Below are 18831 nucleotides of genomic sequence, written 5' to 3' on the forward strand. Positions count from 1 at the left end.
TTTTCTAATATTCACTGTCGTCCTTGGCTTGCAACGCTGTATATCAGACCTCTTAACTAACCGGCGCAACTATGGCAAGCTGCTTTGACTTTTATTCTTTCCTAGATATGAATTTCTGATTTCAAGAATTCAATTATCAGTAGTTAAAATGATCATTCTTGACATCAGGAATGGAGTTTTTACTAGGAACAATTGCTAATTGTTAAAATCAGGAATTACATTTCATCACTCGCAGAAATATGAAAAACATTTCTTACAGACAAGATTATAAAAAACTTTACACTCAAATCAATATTTCATGTCCATAGCTTTATTCATTTGTGAAGAAGCAATTTAATAAGATGGATAATCTACAATCTGATAGTCATTGTCACGAAATAAACCCCTTTTTGCTATAATGACCAGCTGACTGTACATTATCCCTTACTTCATGCATACACTTACAGACTTATGCACTTTGACTCATCACAAAAATACTGTTGTATGTTTAATATGGATTATTCTTGGTGTGCTCCATGATAACCATCAGGGCCAGCCAGGTCTCCTCAGCAGTTGGGATGATCTGATCGGCTGGCAGGATGAAACCATAGCGACCAGTGTCTCTCAGCTCAAAGGTGTAGGAGTATTTGATGCCCTGATCGTAAGTCCAGTCAGTAGTGACTCCATCAGCTTGGTCTGAGAGCAAAAAGATTGTTAACAATGAGATTAATAGTCATTATGATATTAGATTAGATATTTAGGTTCACTGGAAATGTACTTACAGATGGTAGTAATCATGCTGCCAAATGTATATTCAGTGTTATACAAAGACTTCAGTTCGGTGATGGCCTTTCTTGCGAGTTCATGCTGAAGGGACCATGCAGAATTGATTTGAACAGATCAAATATGTTAAAAGCATCAAAATCAGCATGTTTCTGTGACTACATACCAGCTCAGCCTGGTCTTTGGCAGGAGTCGCTGTGTATCCATGTGGATACAGGAGCATCTGAGAATAGCTGTGAATGGACAAAAAGGCCTTGAGGTTGCCGTGAGATTTCACAAAGTCCACAATGGCCTTGATCTCTGGCTCAGATTGAGCACTGGGTCCATGGTAGGTCTGAGAGCACGGGTTGCTGCTGGCACCAGGACCTATTGACGAAAAACAGTATATATAGTATAATATAGTTGAAACATTAGTATAAACAGAATATACATAGTTGAATATATAAATCAATCAGAATCAATGTCCCAAACTTAATGCTACATCTCACCACCAAAGCCAGTGTCCCAGTTTCTGTTGGGATCAACTCCAACACAGCTGGAGCCAGGGTTCGGCTTTCTGGTTTTACGCCACATGCGGTCCTTAAACAACCAACCAATTGGATTTCATAAGAAAGAGGGCAAACTTCATTAAATAGTTGTTCTGTAAAACCGAATGTGCATGTAATGTCTTCCAGGCATTATACTCACACTGCTGTGGGTGTAAGCGAAACCATCAGGGTTGGTGACGATCTCCAAGAAGATATCATAGTTGTTAAGGATGTCGGTGAGGACAGGGTCACGTCCGTAGTCAGTCACGATCTACTCAACAGAAAATACACAGGTATAAATCTTTGATTCAGTTATGTTGTCATAGATTGTATTTCAGAATTTCAGATTACCTTCTTGGCAAACCAGATTCCGCTGGCCTGGGTGACCCATTCTCTGGAGTGGATGCCAGTGTCAATCCAGATACCTGGACGGTTCGCTCCAGTGCTGAACTGAGTGACAGGATATTAGTCATAATGAACAAATATTCATTTATCCTGACATTTATATTACGTATATTACGCTGCATGCATCCTAATTAATACAAATTTACATTATACACCACATTGGAAATTGTAAAGCATGCATTTTTTTGCAAGTAGTCTAGCAGTGAAATAAAATTGCATCTTGATACCACCTTATTAGTTTCTTGCTAAAATTATTATTATTATAAAAATCATTACTGGAATCATAGTATTATCACAGCTTGTGTGCAATATCTCTGAGATTTGGTATTTTGCAAGGTTCTACCAGCATGCTTTGTGACACACTAATCTTGCATGTAGATATACGCAAATCTCTATTAAATCCTGCTATATGTAATAATAACAGTTTCCTAATAGTAAAATAAGCATAAATAATATCATAAGATTGTTATTGATTGTGAGGCGTGACCAACCTTTAGGACGTTCAAGGGGCGGCTCTCATAGCTCTGACCAATCACAAATTTGCTGACTATACTGTTTTCTGCCACAAGCATGTCCATGAAAGAGTAAATCTGCAAATAGTATGGTGAAGATCAAATGCATGGATGTATGTAAAGCTAGGTTCTGTAGGCTTATACACAAAAAAAGTAACTGAAGTCAAACACATTTGATACAAACAATTTTAAAGTACAATAAAACATCATAGTTTTTTCTGAAAAGGCTGATGTTGAAAGTTCAGTGTCTTGTAAAGCTATTGAATTAAAGTTGCACCACTCACAGAGTTCAGGTCATGGTAGGTGGTGTAGACAAAATCATCGGTACTTCTCGGGAAGGCGCGAAATTTCACCATCTCACGTTCCTCATCATCCAGCAAATCCTTATGTTAGAGAAAGCCATCAAATAAGTAAGGATTTTTCAGCTTTTTGTTTGTTTTTTTCGATCACAGCTTTGAAATAGTCCCACCTGAACATTCTCAATCATGACATTATACTGGATCTGATTGTATGCCAGGAACGCCCTGACAGCCTGGAGACTGTGAAAGGGAACACGAACATCCACTGGCAGGGACTCATGAACGGGCTCCATCCAGAAGTCCAGCTGAACACAGAAGAAAATATAGCGTAATAAAGTCATTTATATTACATTACTGTAAAATATGAGTATAATATAAATTATATAATAGTAATAAATATTACATTGTGCTGTCAAACCGATTAATTGTGTTTGTGTATAGCAGGTTTTCCCACTTACAAAGCATGCAGAAGTCTATAATTTTTATCTGTACTCTTCAATTGTGAGTGACGGAATCTAAAACAAAAATCCAGAAAATCACATTGTATGATTTTTAAGTAATTAATTAGCATTTTATTGCATGACATAAGTATTTGATACATCAGAAAAGCAGAACTTAATGCTTGGTATAGAAACTTTTGTTTGCAATTACAGAGATCATACATTTCCTGTAGTTCTTGACCAGGTTTGCACACACTTCAGCAGGGATTTTGGCCCACTCCTCCATACAGACCTTTTCCAGATCATTCAGGTTTCAGGGCTGTCGCTGGGTAATACGGACTTTCAGCTCCCTCCAAAGATTTTCTATTGGGTTCACTTCTGGAGACTGGCTAGGCCACTCCAGGACCTTGAGATCCAAGATCTCGTGATACATGGCCCCATCCATCCTCCCCTCAATACGGTGCAGTCGTCCTGTCCCCTTTGCAGAAAAGCATCCCCAAAGAATGATGTTTCCACCTCCATGCTTCATGGTTGGGATGGTGTTCTTGGGGTTGTAGTCATCCTTCTTCCTCCAAACACGGCGAGTGGAGTTTAGACCAAAAAGCTCTATTTCTGTCTCATCAGACCACATGACCTTCTCCCATTCCTCCTCTGGATCATCCAGATGGTCATTGGCAAACTTCAGACGGGCCTGGACATGCGCTGGCTTGAGCAGGGGGGACCTTGCGTGCGCTGCAGGATTTGAATCCATGACGGCGTAGTGTGTTAGTAATGGTTTTCTTTAAGACTGTGGTCCCAGCTCTCTTCAGGTCATTGACCAGGTCCTGCCGTGTAGTTCTGGGCTGATCCCTCACCTTCCTCATGATCATTGATACCCCACAAGGTGAGATCTTGCATGGTGCCCCAGACCGAGGGAGACTGGCCGTCATCTTGAACTTCTTCTATTTTCTAATAATTGCGGCAACAGTTGTTGCCTTCTCACCAAGCTGCTTGCCTATTGTCCTGTAGCCCATCCCAGCCTTGTGCAGGTCTACAATTTTATCCCTGATGTCCTTACACAGCTCTCTGGTCTTGGCCATTGTGGAGAGGTTGGAGTCTGTTTGATTGAGTGTGTGGACTTTATAAGTCTTTTATACAGGTAACGAGTTCAAACAGGTGCAGTTAATACTGGTAATGAGTGGAGAACAGGAGGGCTTCTTAAAGAAAAACTAACAGGTCTGTGAGAGCCGGAATTCTTACTGGTTGGTAGGGGATCAAATACTTATGTCATGCAATAAAATCCTAATTAATTATTTAAAAATCATACAATGTGATTTTCTGGATTTTTGTTTTAGATTCCATCTCTCACAGTTGAAGTGTACCTATGATAAAAATTACAGACCTCTATGTGCTTTGTTAGTAGGAAAGCCTGCAAAATCTGCAGTGTATCAAATACTTGTTCTCCCCACTGTATATATATATAAACATCACCTTTATCTCAAAAAATCTGAAACAATCAAATGATCTTTGGGCTTCACAAACACTTACCCCGAGTGTCTGTTCAGGGAGTTCCTTCAGGAGAGAAATCTGCTCTGCATCTTTTGCAGTGATCCTAAAAACCTGGTCTCTGTAGAAACATTAATACAATTTATTTAACTTCAATATTCAGAATAATGAGTATAGTATTTTGCATGTTTTTGATAAATAGAACAGAAACTGGCACATAAGGAAGTCAGAGTTTGTATTTCAGCTGTCGGTATAGGACAATATGTTAACACATGTTTATTTATTAGCTAGGAATTTGACAGCATAAAGTAAGGGATAGACTACTTGGAGACAAAAGAGAACTCACCCCTCAAAAGTCACTTTGCCAAATACGGCCACAAAAAGAGCCGTTAGAACCAGTAACCCCTTCATCTTGCTGCTCGAAGTAAAGTTTCTCACAGTAAGCAACCCCTTTATATAGGCCTACTATCATGGTGGTGATTATGACTGGATTCGAGGAGCTAACAGGGTCAGGGCTCAGACAAACCTGCTGCTTTGGTTCTCACAACCTTATAAAACACTGATGGAGTTTAAATGGATGAGAACATTGCATCTGTTTTCTCTCCTGTTTCCTAATATAGCAACTTAAGGTTTATTGACAAGAAACCCATTGAAGTCCATGGTTCACTGTCAAATGAGGAAAAAGCCAAATTCAGTCTATAGTCACTATAGTTCATATTTTTTGATATAGTTGGGGGCCTTAAGCACATAAATAGGTAATTTCGCGCAAATTCATCTAAAAGCGCCAAATTTGGCACAGATGTAGCTCAGGTCATACCGAAATGATTTAGCTAGGGCGCCGGAGCCAGCGACCTTTGGGGCCAAGATGGCGGCCAAATCCAATATGGCCGCCGCCCGAAAAGGGTTCCGGCTTTAACTTTTGAACCACATGAGTTACAAATACAAACTTGATATGTTTTTCAGCTTAATTGATCATGAGAAACACATAGGAATGTTTATATTTATGACCCAGTATATCTGTACCCCTCGATCCTCCAATTCCAATATGGCCACTGTCCAAAAAAGCAGTTTGGGCTGTAGTATGGGGCCTTACACACCATTGTTCGCGCAAATGCATCTACAAGCACCAAATTTGGCGCAGATGTAGCTGAGGGGATACTGAAATGATTAAGCCAGGGCGCCCGAGCCAATGGTCCCTGAGACCAAGATGGCGGCCAAATCCAATATGGCCGCCGCCTGAAAGGGTTTCGGCTATAGCTTTTGAGCCAGATGAGATACAAATACAAACTTGATGTCTATTTTACCTTCTTTGGCCATGGGAAACCCATAGGAATACTTACATTTATGATTGGGTATATCAGGACCCCCCAAATTCCCTAAATTCAATATGGCTGCTGTCCGAAAAACGGTTTTGGCTACAAATTTTGAACAAAATGCGCTACAAATGAGGATGTGGTGTCTATTTTATGTTTATTGACCACAGGAAGTCCATTGGCATATTTATATTTATGCTTGTGTAAGTCTGGAACCTGTATTCTTTTCAAGACTGGTTGAAAATCCTTTTTTTTTACCACAACTTTGAAGGTTATTCTCAATGTTGATTCATTTCCTTATAAAAGTGAAATGGTTTTCAGTTTACCACAGGTGAATACATTTCAAAGTGTAATCATATAAGAAAGAATAAGACAAGTATTATTGCAAGGCAATATTTATATTATATCAAATTGTTAAAATAATAATATAGTCAATTTTTCCAAAACTCTTTTGCTTCCAAAAGGTTTGCTTAGCATAACAAAAAAAAAACAGCAATAAAAAAAAAAAACAACAGTCTCTCACATGAATTATCATTTCACTCACAATCACTGGATCTCTCATTGTCTTCACCATCATTGTTTGTACAAGCACCCTCACATGCACATATAGAAGTGCAACGAACTCCGGCTTTACAGCACTTACAGTGCCCTCTACATGCTGTCTTGCAGCCACAGTGGAGGAGAATGGTGCAGGCTTTACTGGCGTCTCCGAGATTAGTCCAGTAAGGTTCCCAAGTCTTGCTCGTAGAGTCCCGATACCATCCCCATTCATTGAAAACTAGGATATCTTGCTGGACAGCGGTTGCCTGATTCCAGTAGAAGCTGGCCTGCAGCAGTGCTCTTTTGATGTGCTGAATCAATGCAGCTTGGGTGGGTGGCAGGTTCTCGAGAGACTTGGTACCATTCGAGAAAAGGTGATGTCTAGCTTCATCTACACGGCTGGAACCACAGCTCTTGCTGTACATGATGACGACCATACGCTCCAGTCTTTGGACATGGACGTCATTGTTGATCTGTTCAGGCTCCAAGGTGAGGGTAACCAGAGATTCTGTGAGATCTGGTGTTGCCTCCCAAGCTACCCATGCACTCTTTTTCCCATGGCACAGGAAGGCTGAGGTTGTGTCACAGCCTGTTAAAGCGTGGAAGAGTGGTAAGGCTAGTGACTTCTGGGGACCAAGATCCTTGCTGATTTCATGAGCAGGAATGTCCCTATAGTTTTTTCCACCTGCAAAGCCGATCCAGAGCTCTGTGAGGCCGAGTGTGTTGAAGAAGCGGATGGCAAGGATGACAACATCGCTGTCGACAGTCTGGACAAATGCCTTTTTATGGCCATTGGCCCCAGCATGTGCAAGATGCAGGATTATTCTAGTGCTTCTGGATGATTACAAGGCTGAAGGGCAGACATGTCATACCCTGGTCTGTTGGAGAGTACAGCATCTTTCTTGGTGGAAAGGAGGAGTTTACCTGACATGTAATGCTTGGTTATCTCTTCACTGATTTATCCAAATAGTTAGATATATAACAATATATCCAGTATATAATGTATATAATAGATATATCCAGTTACGTTTTGGAATTGGAGTTCTCCTATGTACTTTAGTTCTTGATCCGGTTCCTCTGCGTTGGTGAGTTTGTGTTTTGAGGTTCTCCTCTGGATATGTGTCAAACACAATATCCAATCACGTGACAGATTCATAGCTCATGTGTGACCTCACAAACCCAGCAATACTGGTGTTAACGTAGTATGGAATGTTTTTTCAGTAGTTGGCCGGACCATTTGGACCATGAGCTATGAATCTGTCACATGAGCTCATCATGTACAGCAAGACCTGTGGTTCCAGCCGTGTAGATGAAGCTAGACATCACCCTTTCTCGAATGGTACCAAGTCTCTCGAAAACCTGCCACCCACCCAAGCTGCATTGATTCAGCACATCAAAAGAGCACTGCTGAAGGCCAGCTTCTACTGGAATCAGGCAACCGCTGTCCAGCAAGATATCCCAGAGTTTAATGCATGGGGATGGTTTCGGGACTCTACGAGCAAGACTTGGGAACCTTACTGGACTAATCTCGGCGACGCCAGTAAAGCCTGCACCATTCTCCTCCACTGTGGCTGCAAGACAGCATGTAGAGGGCACTGTAAGTGCTGTAAAGCTGGAGTTCGTTGCATTTCTATATGTGCATGTGAGGGTGCTTGTACAAACAATGATGGTGAAGACAATGAGAGATCCGGTGATTGTGAGTGATAATGATAATTCACTGTTTATGTTATTGCTGTTTTTTTGTTATGCTAAGCAAACCTTTAAGAGTTTTGGAAAAATTGACTATATTATTATTTTAATATTGCCTTGCAATAATAATTGTGTCTTATTCTTTCTTATATGATTACACTTTGAAATGTATTCACCTGTGGAAAACTGAAAACCATTTACTTTTATAAGGAAATGAATCAACATTTAGAATAACCTTCAAAGTTGTGGTAAAAAAAAGGATTTTCAACCACAGTCTTGAAAAGAATACAGGTTCCAGACTTACACAAGCATAAATATAAATATGCCAATGGACTTCCTGTGGTCAATAAACATAAAATAGACACCACATCCTCATTTGTAGCGCATTTTGTTCAAAATTTGTAGCCAAAACCGTTTTTCGGACAGCAGCCATATTGAATTTAGGGAATTTGGGGGGTCCTGATATACCCAATCATAAATGTAAGTATTCCTATGGGTTTCCCATGGCCAAAGAAGGTAAAATAGACATCAAGTTTGTATTTGTATCTCATCTGGCTCAAAAGCTATAGCCGAAACCCTTTCAGGCGGCGGCCATATTGGATTTGGCCGCCATCTTGGTCTCAGGGACCATTGGCTCGGGCGCCCTGGCTAAATCATTTCAGTATCCCCTCAGCTACATCTGTGCCAAATTTGGTGCTTGTAGATGCATTTGCGCGAACAATGGTGTGTAAGGCCCCATACTACAGCCCAAACTGCTTTTTTGGACCGTGGCCATATTGGAATTGGAGGATCGAGGGGTACAGATATACTGGGTCATAAATATAAACATTCCTATGTGTTTCTCATGATCAATTAAGCTGAAAAACATATCAAGTTTGTATTTGTAACTCATGTGGTTCAAAAGTTAAAGCCGGAATCCTTTTCGGGCGGCGGCCATATTGGATTTGGCCGCCATCTTGGCCCCGAGGGTCGCTGGCTCCGGCGCCCTAGCTAAATCATTTCAGTATGACCTGAGCTACATCTGTGCCAAATTTGGCGCTTTTAGATGAATTTGCGCGAAAATGTGCTTAAGGCCCCCAACTAGTAATGCTCATGTGTTATTATGCCTTTTATGCAAACCTACTCATTTGTTTTCTGTGCTGTTTTTGACGTCGTTTTGCGAATATTGCTGATGTAATATTTTGTAGAAATGACGATGAAGTGATCCTTTTGTCTTTTGCTCTTCAGTCAGAATGGGTTTAAAATCATAAACAAATAAGTAAGCTTTTTTTGTGGCGAAGCCAGTGAAAATGTTGATAGGGTGAACACTGAATAAGTTGACTGATAAAGAGCAAATGTCTAAATGTGTCAATAAAAAAGTTTTTAAATACATTTTTTATATCCATATTCCCTGTTAAAGTTCAATTTTCTATTTATCTATTTTCATTTTTTGTTATATTTTAGCCTTTTTGCATTATAGAAATACCCCCTTTGCATGTGAATTGAGCTATTGTTTAATAACATAATAATCAAAACAAAAAGCAGTTTAAAAAAGCAGTTGAAGGATAAAGTGATAATTCAATTATTTATCTGACTAATATAATTAATCTGACCAAGTTGTTATTTAACCTCTTATTCTTTAAAGGTAAAAGTCTTTCTTAGAACTGATAGGGAAACATCGGATTTAACCTGAACTTTAAGATAACGTCTAGGTTACAAATTCCCTGAAGGAGGGAATGGAGACGTTACGTCAGAATGACTGACGAATTGGGTTCTCTTCTGAGAGCCCAATCACCTTCGAGTGGTAACAGAACAAGCCAATGCACAGTGGCGAGTGAGATTTGCATCGCAAGCCATTCTCCGCTTCTGGGTATATAAGGCAGCATGCAAAGTCTCACATACATTTTTCTGCTGAGGAGCCGAGACATTGTCCCCGTCGTACCAGCAGAGGTACCGGAATTGTGGCGACAAGATGTAATGTCCTTCAGTAAACAGGGGTTACATTAGTAACCTAGACGCTCACTATCAGTCAGTCACATTCAACATTACAACAGAACGTCTGACAATTTGGGATTCACATGGAAGACATCACAACTGCTGCCCCTTCCAGCACCCCGAGTAAGCCGCCTGTTGAGGCGGAAGAAAGGACAGGGCTTTGCACGGACAATGTCAATCACTTACGTTCCATTTAACACTGTACAGTGAAATTATTGGATAACACTAGGAAAGCGTGCCTATTCCAACTGGAAAGGGACACTACAGAGACCATATCCTATCCGTAGGGAGGTAACATGTGGAGTTACACACATGGGCTGGTCGACAGGGTAGTGCTACGGAAGATCTCTGTGGTAGATCCTGCTTTGTGCAGGGGTGGAGTCAATACCGTTACAGAGATGGCAGATGGCACCTGAGGAGCAGAATAAGCACTCATATCCCATCCTCAGAGGGCAATGGCGCAGCAAGCGAGACACAGAGTTAAACTTCTAGCATATTTTACATTTTATCCAAAGCGATTTACCTTGCATTTCATGGTACACATTTACATTCTTATCAGTTCTTGCTTTCCCTGGGAATCAAACCAATGACCTTGGCGTTGCAAGCAGCAACACTCTACTGTTTGAGCTACAGGAAGGCTATATTTTCTGTTTGTACCCAACACACAGGAAAACACCGTCTCCACTCAGAGATTGTAGAATCTTGTGAATGTGTTAGGTGTCAGAGAGGCACCATTCTCCAAGACCCAGGAGGAAGCAACACTCCGAGTCAAGTAAGCTCTCACCAGCTTGTCTTGGGATTGTGTAAGAAAAATATTCATATTTAAAACTTTATAAAGTAAATTAACTAGCTTCCGGTCAAACGAACATACGGATTCCACTTGTAAAGTGTACAAAGTAATGTTTCGTACTGCTGATATTTACACTACGCCAGGACGCACCACGCTACTTCTGACTTCATAAGTTGCGTATTAGGGGCAAGTAGACTGCGTTTGGTAGAATTTTAGTTTGTAACGTGATAATTATTAATATTTTTCTTACACAAACTCATTGCTTTGCTTCAGAAGGCCTTTATTAACCCCCGGTATTGTGTGAAGTTCGTTTATGACGGATAGATGCACGTTTATGAGCTTCAATCTGTTGGTTGCAACTTGCAATCCACTGCCATTATAAAACTTGGAAGAGCCAGGGTATTTTTTTAATATAACCGATTTTATTCATCTGAAAGAAGAAAGTCATACACTTAGGATGGCTTGAGGGTGAGTAAATCATAGGGTAACTTTCACTACACTGTAAAAAGTGATTGGTAACTTAACTTAAAAAAAAAGGTGAGGAAACCAGTTGCCTTAAATTTATTAAGATAATAAACTTCATGCGTAATTGAAAAAATTAAGTTATGTGGACTTTTCAAGTTCACATAACTTAATTTTTTCAATTTCACATGAAGTTTATACTTAATTTTAAGGCAACAGGTTTCCTCACTTTTTTTAAAGTTTAGTCAACTTATCACATTGTACATTGTAACAGACTATTATTCAGTGGCCTAATAATTTTTAATATTCACTATCTAATATTCACTGTCGTCCTTGGCTTGCAACGCTGTAGCCTATATCAGACCTCTTTTAACCGCCGCAACTATGGCAAGCCTGATATCAACTATTCAATTATCAGTATAGTTAAAATGATAATTATTGATATCAGGAATGGAATTTTTACACTAGTAACAATTGCAATTTTTTTTAAATCAGGAATTACATTCTAAAAACATGAATTCTTGATATCTTCAATGACGTCATCACTTGCAAAAATACGAATTATTGATATCAAAATTTTTCTTCAAGAGAAAATACAGGTAAGATTATAAAACACTTTCCACTCAAATCAATATTTAATGTCCATAGCTTTATTAATTTGTCAAGAAGCAATGTAATAAGATGGATAATCTACAATCTGATAGTCATTATCATGAAATAAATCCATTTTTTTTGCCATAATGACCAGCTGACTGCACATTATCCCTTACTTCATGCTTACACTTACTAACTTATGCACTTTGACTCATCACAAAAATATTGTTTAATATGGATTATTCTTGGTGTGCTCCATGATGGTCATCAGGGCCAGCCAGGTCTCCTCGGCAGTTGGGACGATCTGATTGGCTGGCAGGATGAAACCATAGCGACCAGTGTCTCTCAGCTCAAAAGTGTAGGAGTATTTGATGCCCTGATCGTAAGTCCAGTCAACAGTGACTCCATCGGCTTGGTCTGAGAGCAAAGAGTTTCTTAGCAATAAGATTAATAGTCATTATGATATTGATAACATTATAGCTTTAGGTTCACTGGAAATGTACTTACAGATTGTAGTTATGATGCTGCCAAATGTATATGCAGTGTTATACAAAGACTTCAGTTCAGTGATGGCCTTTCTTGCAAGGTCATGCTGTGAAGGGACAATACAGAATTTATTTGAACAGATCGAATATGTTAAAAGCATCAAAATCAGCATGTTTCCACTTCATACATACCAGTTCAGCCTGGTCCTTGGCAGGAGTTGCTGTGTATCCATGTGGATACAGGAGCATCTGGGAATAGCTGTGGATGGACAAAAAGGCCTTGAGGTTGCCGTGAGATTTCACAAAGTCCACAATGGCCTTGACTTCTGACTCAGAATGAGCACTGGGTCCATGGTAGGTCTGAGAGCACGGGTTGCTGCTGGCACCAGGACCTATTGACGAAAAACAGCACAAAGATTAAATATAATTTGAATATTTAAATCAAACAGAACCAATATCCCAAACTTAATGCTACATCTCACCACCAAAGCCAGCGTCCCAGTTTCTGTTGGGATCAACTCCAACACAGCTGGAGCCAGGGTTCGGCTTTCTGGTTTTACGCCACATGCGATCCTTAACCAATCAACCAATTGGATTTCATAAGAAAGAGGGCAAACTTCATTAAATAGTTGTTCTGTTAAACCGAATGTGCATGTAATGTCTTCCAGGCATTAAACTCACACTGCTGTGGGTGTAGGCGAAACCATCAGGGTTGGTGACGATCTCCAAGAAGATATCATAGTTGTTAAGGATGTCGGTGAGGACGGGGTCACGTCCATAGTCAGTCACGATCTACTCAGAAAATACACAGGTATAAATCTTTGATTCAGTTATGCTGTCATAGATTGTATTTCAGAATTTCAGATTACCTTCTTGGCAAACCAGATTCCACTGGCCTGGGTGACCCATTCTCTGGAGTGGATGCCAGTGTCAATCCAGATACCTGGACGGTTCGCTCCAGTGCTGAACTGAGTGACAGGATATTAGTCATAATGAACAAATGGAAATATTGCTTATTAGCATCTAGCTAAAATTATTATACTAAAAATCATTACTGGAATTGCAGCATCCAACTGGTTATCATAGCTTGTGTGCAATATTCGCTGATAAATGATGAACAATACATATGGACATATGGCATACTTAATGGACTGAAAATGTTGTATTTTGCAAGGTATTACCAGCATACTATGATTTGGGACACATACATCTGGCATATAGATAAGCAAATTGGGGTCTAATAACTTATTTCCATCTCTATTAAATCATGCCATACGTAATAACTAACATTACAGATTCCTAATAGTAAAATAAGCTTAAAGATTATCATAAGATTGTGAAAACTGACCAACCTTCAGGACGTTCAAGGGGCGGCTCTCATAGCTCTTACCAATCACAATTTTGCTGACCAGATTACTGTTTTCTGCCACTAGCATATCCATGAAAGAGTAAATCTGCAAACATTATGGTGAAGATTAAATGCATGGATGTATGTAAAGCTAGGTTCTGTAGGCTTGTACACAAAATATGTAACTGAAGTCATAAACAAATTTGATACAAACAATTTTAAAGTACAATAAAACATCATATAGTTTCTTTGAAAAGGCTGATGTTGAAAGTTCAGTGTCTTGTAAAGCTATTGAATTAAAGTTGCACCACTCACAGAGTTCAGGTCATGGTAGGTGGTGTAGACAAAATCATCGGTACTTCTCGGGAAGGCGCGAAATTTCACCATCTCGCGTTCCTCATCATCCAGTAAATCCTTATGTTACAGAAAGCCATCAAATAAGTAAGGATTTGTCACCTTTTTGTTTGTTTTTTCGACCACAGCTTTGAAATAGTCCCACCTGAACATTCTCAATCATGACATTAAACTGGATCTGATTGTATGCCAGGAACGCCCTGACAGCCTGGAGACTGTGAAAGGGAACACGAACATCCACAGGCAAGGACTCATGAGCAGGCTCCATCCAGAAGTCCAGCTGAACACAGAAGAAAATATAGCGTACTACGTTATATTACATAGTATGAGTATAATTTTAATCTATATATAATAGTAATAAATATTACAAAATCGCATCTAACAAAAGTTTGTAAATATATAATGTGTGTGTGTATATACACATCACCTTTATCCCAAAAAATCTGAAACAATCAAATGATCTATGGACTTCACAAACACTTACCCCGAGTGTCTGTTCAGGGAGTTCCTTCAGGAGAGAAATCTGCTCTGCATCTTTTGCAGTGATCCGAAGAACCTGGTCTCTGTAGAAACATTTATACAATTTCTTTAGCTTCAATATTCAGAATAATGAATATAGTATTTTGCATGTTTTGGATAAACAGAATAGATACTGGCACATAAGGAAGTCAGAGTTTGTCTCTCTGTATTTCAGCTGTCGGTATGTCATATGACAATATGTTAATGTTTATTTATTAACTGGGAATTTGACAGCATAAAGTAAGGGATAGGCTACTTGGAGACACAAGAGAACTCACCCCTCAAAAGTCACTTTGCCAAATACGGCCACAAAAAGAGCCGTTAGAACCAGTAACCCCTTCATCTTGCTGCTTGAAGTAGAGTTTTCTCATAGTAAGCAACCCCTTTATATAGGCCTACTATCATGGTGGTGATTATGACTGGATTCGAGGAGCTAACAGGGTCAGGGCTCAGACAAACCTGCTGCTTTGGTTCTCACAACCTTATAAAACACTGATGGAGTTTAAATGGATGAGAACATTGCATCTGTTTTCTCTCCTGTTTCCTAATATAGCAACTTAAGGTTTATTGACAAGAAACCCATTGAAGTCCATGGTTCACTGTCAAATGAGGTAAACTGCAAATTCAGTCTATAGTCACTACAGTTTATATTTTTGATAATGCTCATGTGTTATTATGCCTTTTATGCAAATCTACTCATTTGTTTTCTGTGCTGTTTTTGACGTAGTTTTGCGAAAATTGCTGATGTAATATTTTGTAGAAATTATGAGAGTGAAGTGATCCTTTTGTCTTTTGCTCTTCTCAGTCAGAATGGGTTTAAAATCATAAACAAATAAGTAAGCTTTTTTTTTGTGGTGACACCAGTGAAAATGTTGATAGGGTGAACACTGAATAAGTTGACTGATAAAGAGCAAATGTCTAAGTGTGTCAATAAAAAAGTTTTTAAATACATTTTTTATATCCATTTTCCCTGTTAAAGTTCAATTTTCTATTTATCTATTTTAATTTTTTGTTATATTTTAGCCTTTTTGCATTATAGAAATACCCCCTTTGCATGTGAATTGATCTATTATTTAATAACATAATAATCAAAACAAAAAGCAGTTTAAAAAAGCAGTTGAAGGATAAAGTGATAATTCAATTATTTATCTGACTCCAATATAATTAATCTGACCAAGTTGTTATTTAACCTCTTATTCTTTAAAGGTAAAAGTCTTTCTTAGAACTGATAGGGAGGGGTTGGTTACAAATTCCCTGAAGGAGGGAATGGAGACGTTACATCAGAATGACTGACGAATTGTGATCTCTTCTGAGAGCCCAATCACCTTCGAGTGGTAACAGAACAAGCCAAAGCACAGTGGCGAGTGAGATTTGCATCACAAGGCACTCTCAGCTTCTGGGTATATAAGGCAGCATGCAAAGTCTCACATTAATTTTTCCACTGAGGAGCCGAGACATTGTCCCCGTCGTACCAGCAGAGGTACCGGAGTTGTGGCGACAAGATGTAATGTCCTTCAGTAAACAGGGGTTACATTAGTAACCTAGGGCAATGGCGCAGCAGGCGAGACACAGAGTTAAATTTCTAGCTTATTTTACATTTACATTTATGCATTTGGCAGACACTTTTATCCAAAGCAATTTACATTGCATTTCAAGGTACACATTTACATTCTTCTCAGTGCTTTCCCTGGGAATCGAACCAATGACCTTGGCGTTGCAAGCGGCAACACTCTACTGTTTGAGCTACAGGAAGGCTATATTATCTGTTTGTACCCAACACATGGGAAAACACCGTCTCCACTCAGAGATTGTAGAATCTTGTGAATGTGTTAGGTGTCAGAGAGGCACCATTCTCCAAGACCCAGGAGGAAGCAACACTCCGAGTCGAGTAAGCTCTCACCCGAGAGGGCACAGCTTGTCTTGGGATTGGTACACCAAGACGATGGCATCCACTATCCAGTGGGCCAACCTCTGTTTGGAGACAGCCTTTCCCTTCTGCTGGTTCTGAAGCTCTGCGTGCGGTCCACGTTCAAGCGCAAGGTGCGAACAGGACACAGCAAAGCAAAAGGGGCTGCCTCCTCCAGGGGCAGCACTTGCAAGTTCACCACCTGATCCCTAAAAGGAGTGGTGCGAACTTTGGCCACGAATCCAGGCCGGGGTCTCAGGATAACATCAGAGTCGACTGGCCCGAATTGAAAGTACGGCTACAGATCGGTGTGATTTGCACTCGATGTGTGCCGCGGTGCCATGCCTATCACGGGACCCAATTGTGAAGCCAGTGCTGAAGTGGTCTCATATGAAGCAATCCGAGCAGCATGACCACAGCTGTGGATGCCCTATGCCCCAGGAACCTCTGAAACAGTTTCAGTGGAACTGCTGTCCTGCCCTTGAACAAATTCAAGCAGTTGAACTGACAAATTTCATGTTGACAGAGTCCAACTCCGTACAGAGAAAAGAGATTATCTGCACGGGGAGAATTTTCTCTTTTCCTAATTGACCTGAAGCCCCAAGCAGCTGAGGTGCCTGAGCACCAGGTCCCTGTGTTCGCATAACTAATCTTGTGACTGGGCCAGAATGAGCCATTCTTCGAGATAGTTGAGGATGCCAATGCCCGCCTCCTTCAACAGTGTAGGGGAAACCTTTGCTATCTTTGTGAAGACGCAGGGCGATAGGGACAGCCCGAAGGGGAGCACCTTGTACTGATATGGCAGCATCTGAGGTACACCGGATGCTGCTGAATCTGGGGGGCCGCCAGGCGAACTGGAACGCATAGCCGAGTCTGATCATCCGAATGACCCAGCGAGACAGGCTGGTAAGCCAAAGCAAAAGCTTACTGTGAGTGTTTGCATGCTGCCTTATATCAAAATTGACCCTATTTATTTTTTTATTTTTTTTTATTTTTTACTTTGTTAGCGCATAGCGTCTTGTGGTGAACAATTAATCCGTGCAAGTAAATATATAAAAAAAAGATTTTTACCATGGTAATCTTTAATCAAAATCTGAAAAGTTACTTCCGGTCTGGAATGGCGTCTTTTTCTGATGACGTATGTTTGACGGCTTGGGTTGAAAACGCTTTTAACCACTCCCCTCAAACCGTTAGTCTGGCTATGAGCGAGAGATGGAGAGGAGGAGCGCTAGAGTAAAACCCTGCCCTCTGTTCAATATTCGTTGCACTTGGAAATACGTCATAACACTGGAGAAAAAGTCGTTTGCAACTTCCGGTTCACAGGGACTTTAATAAATGTATGGTGTTCTTTTAATGCCACATAAGTGCTCTTTTTGGACTGGGGAGGAAGTTTTGAGCTCTTTTACTGCAATTTTTTTTTAATTGTAATGAGATGTAAAATTTATAAACCAATAAATGGTCTATATTAAAATTATATACTCTTTTGTCTGAATAAACACTAAAAACTAAAACTGTTAATAAACTAAATTTAGGCATCACAATTGTATAATGTACAGTATGAAAAAATGGATATTCATTTAGAGATTTGATAAAAGAGTACATGTAATGAGTTATTAAACTGTCAGTGTTTTTAAAGATGAACTTTAAGATAGCCTCACATGATGGTAAATATAGGCTAATCTAAATGTAAAAATAGAGGAATTCAGCATTAATTAAATATCCAATATTAACCCATACTGATACATTTAAAAAAATCTCTAATAACGGCTGATACATTGTATGGTACAGATACACTCACCTAAAGGATTAATAGGAACACCATACTAATACTGTGTTTGACCCCCTTTCACCTTCAGAACTGCCTTAATTCTACGTGGCATTGATTCAACAAGGTGCTGAAAGCATTCTTTAGAAATGTTGGCCCATATTGATAGGATAGCATCTTGCAGTTGATGGAGATTTGTGGGATGCACATCCAGGGCACGAAGCTCCCGTTCCACCACATCCCAAAGATGCTCTATTGGGTTGAGATCTGGTGACTGTGGGGGCCATTTTAGTACAGTGAACTCATTGTCATGTTCAAGAAACCAATTTCAAATGATTCGAGCTTTGTGACATGGTGCATTATCCTGCTGGAAGTAGCCATCAGAGGATGGGTACATGGTGGTCATAAAGGGATGGACATGGTCAGAAACAATGCTCAGGTAGGCCGTGGCATTTAAATTATGCCCAATTGGCACTAAGGGGCCTAAAGTGTGCCAAGAAAACATCCCCCACACCATTACACCACCACCACCAGCCTGCACAGTGGTAACAAGGCATGATGGATCCATGTTCTCATTCTGTTTATGCTAAATTCTGACTCTACCATCTGAATGTCTCAACAGAAATCGAGACTCATCAGACCAGGCAACATTTTTCCAGTCT

At 39.9% G+C, this 18831-nt stretch overlaps 2 protein-coding genes across 3 annotated transcripts; both read right to left on the minus strand.

The window, feature by feature from the left end:
* Window positions 1-153: 153 nt before the first annotated feature.
* LOC308684475 (carboxypeptidase A1-like) lies at window positions 154-4841 on the minus strand (the record flags this gene model as incomplete). Of its 2 annotated transcripts, none has more annotated exons than XM_081355711.1 (11): window positions 154-675; window positions 762-846; window positions 929-1128; window positions 1251-1341; window positions 1450-1560; window positions 1641-1739; window positions 2186-2284; window positions 2491-2589; window positions 2676-2810; window positions 2964-3020; window positions 3168-3423. In XM_081355711.1, 9 exons carry the CDS (start codon window positions 2796-2798, stop codon window positions 488-490), a joined length of 1095 nt encoding a protein of 364 aa, XP_081211837.1. In that variant the 3' UTR covers window positions 154-487. The 2 variants fall into 2 exon arrangements, with proteins under 2 accessions (XP_081211837.1, XP_081211838.1); XM_081355712.1 differs by lacking the exons at window positions 2964-3020; window positions 3168-3423 and adding exons at window positions 4473-4551; window positions 4777-4841 and having other exon boundaries at window positions 290-675.
* Window positions 4842-12021: 7180 nt separating this feature from the next.
* On the minus strand, window positions 12022-14841 carry LOC308684474 (carboxypeptidase A1-like; the record flags this gene model as incomplete). Its single annotated transcript, XM_081355710.1, has 11 exons — window positions 12022-12209; window positions 12300-12384; window positions 12470-12669; window positions 12760-12850; window positions 12959-13069; window positions 13147-13245; window positions 13630-13731; window positions 13941-14039; window positions 14125-14259; window positions 14464-14542; window positions 14777-14841. 11 exons carry the CDS (start codon window positions 14839-14841, stop codon window positions 12022-12024), a joined length of 1254 nt encoding a protein of 417 aa, XP_081211836.1.
* Window positions 14842-18831: the final 3990 nt, after the last annotated feature.

This window comes from Scardinius erythrophthalmus (genome assembly GCF_964197995.2).
Source record: "Scardinius erythrophthalmus genome assembly, chromosome: 24".
Classification (NCBI taxonomy): Eukaryota; Metazoa; Chordata; class Actinopteri; order Cypriniformes; family Leuciscidae; genus Scardinius; species Scardinius erythrophthalmus.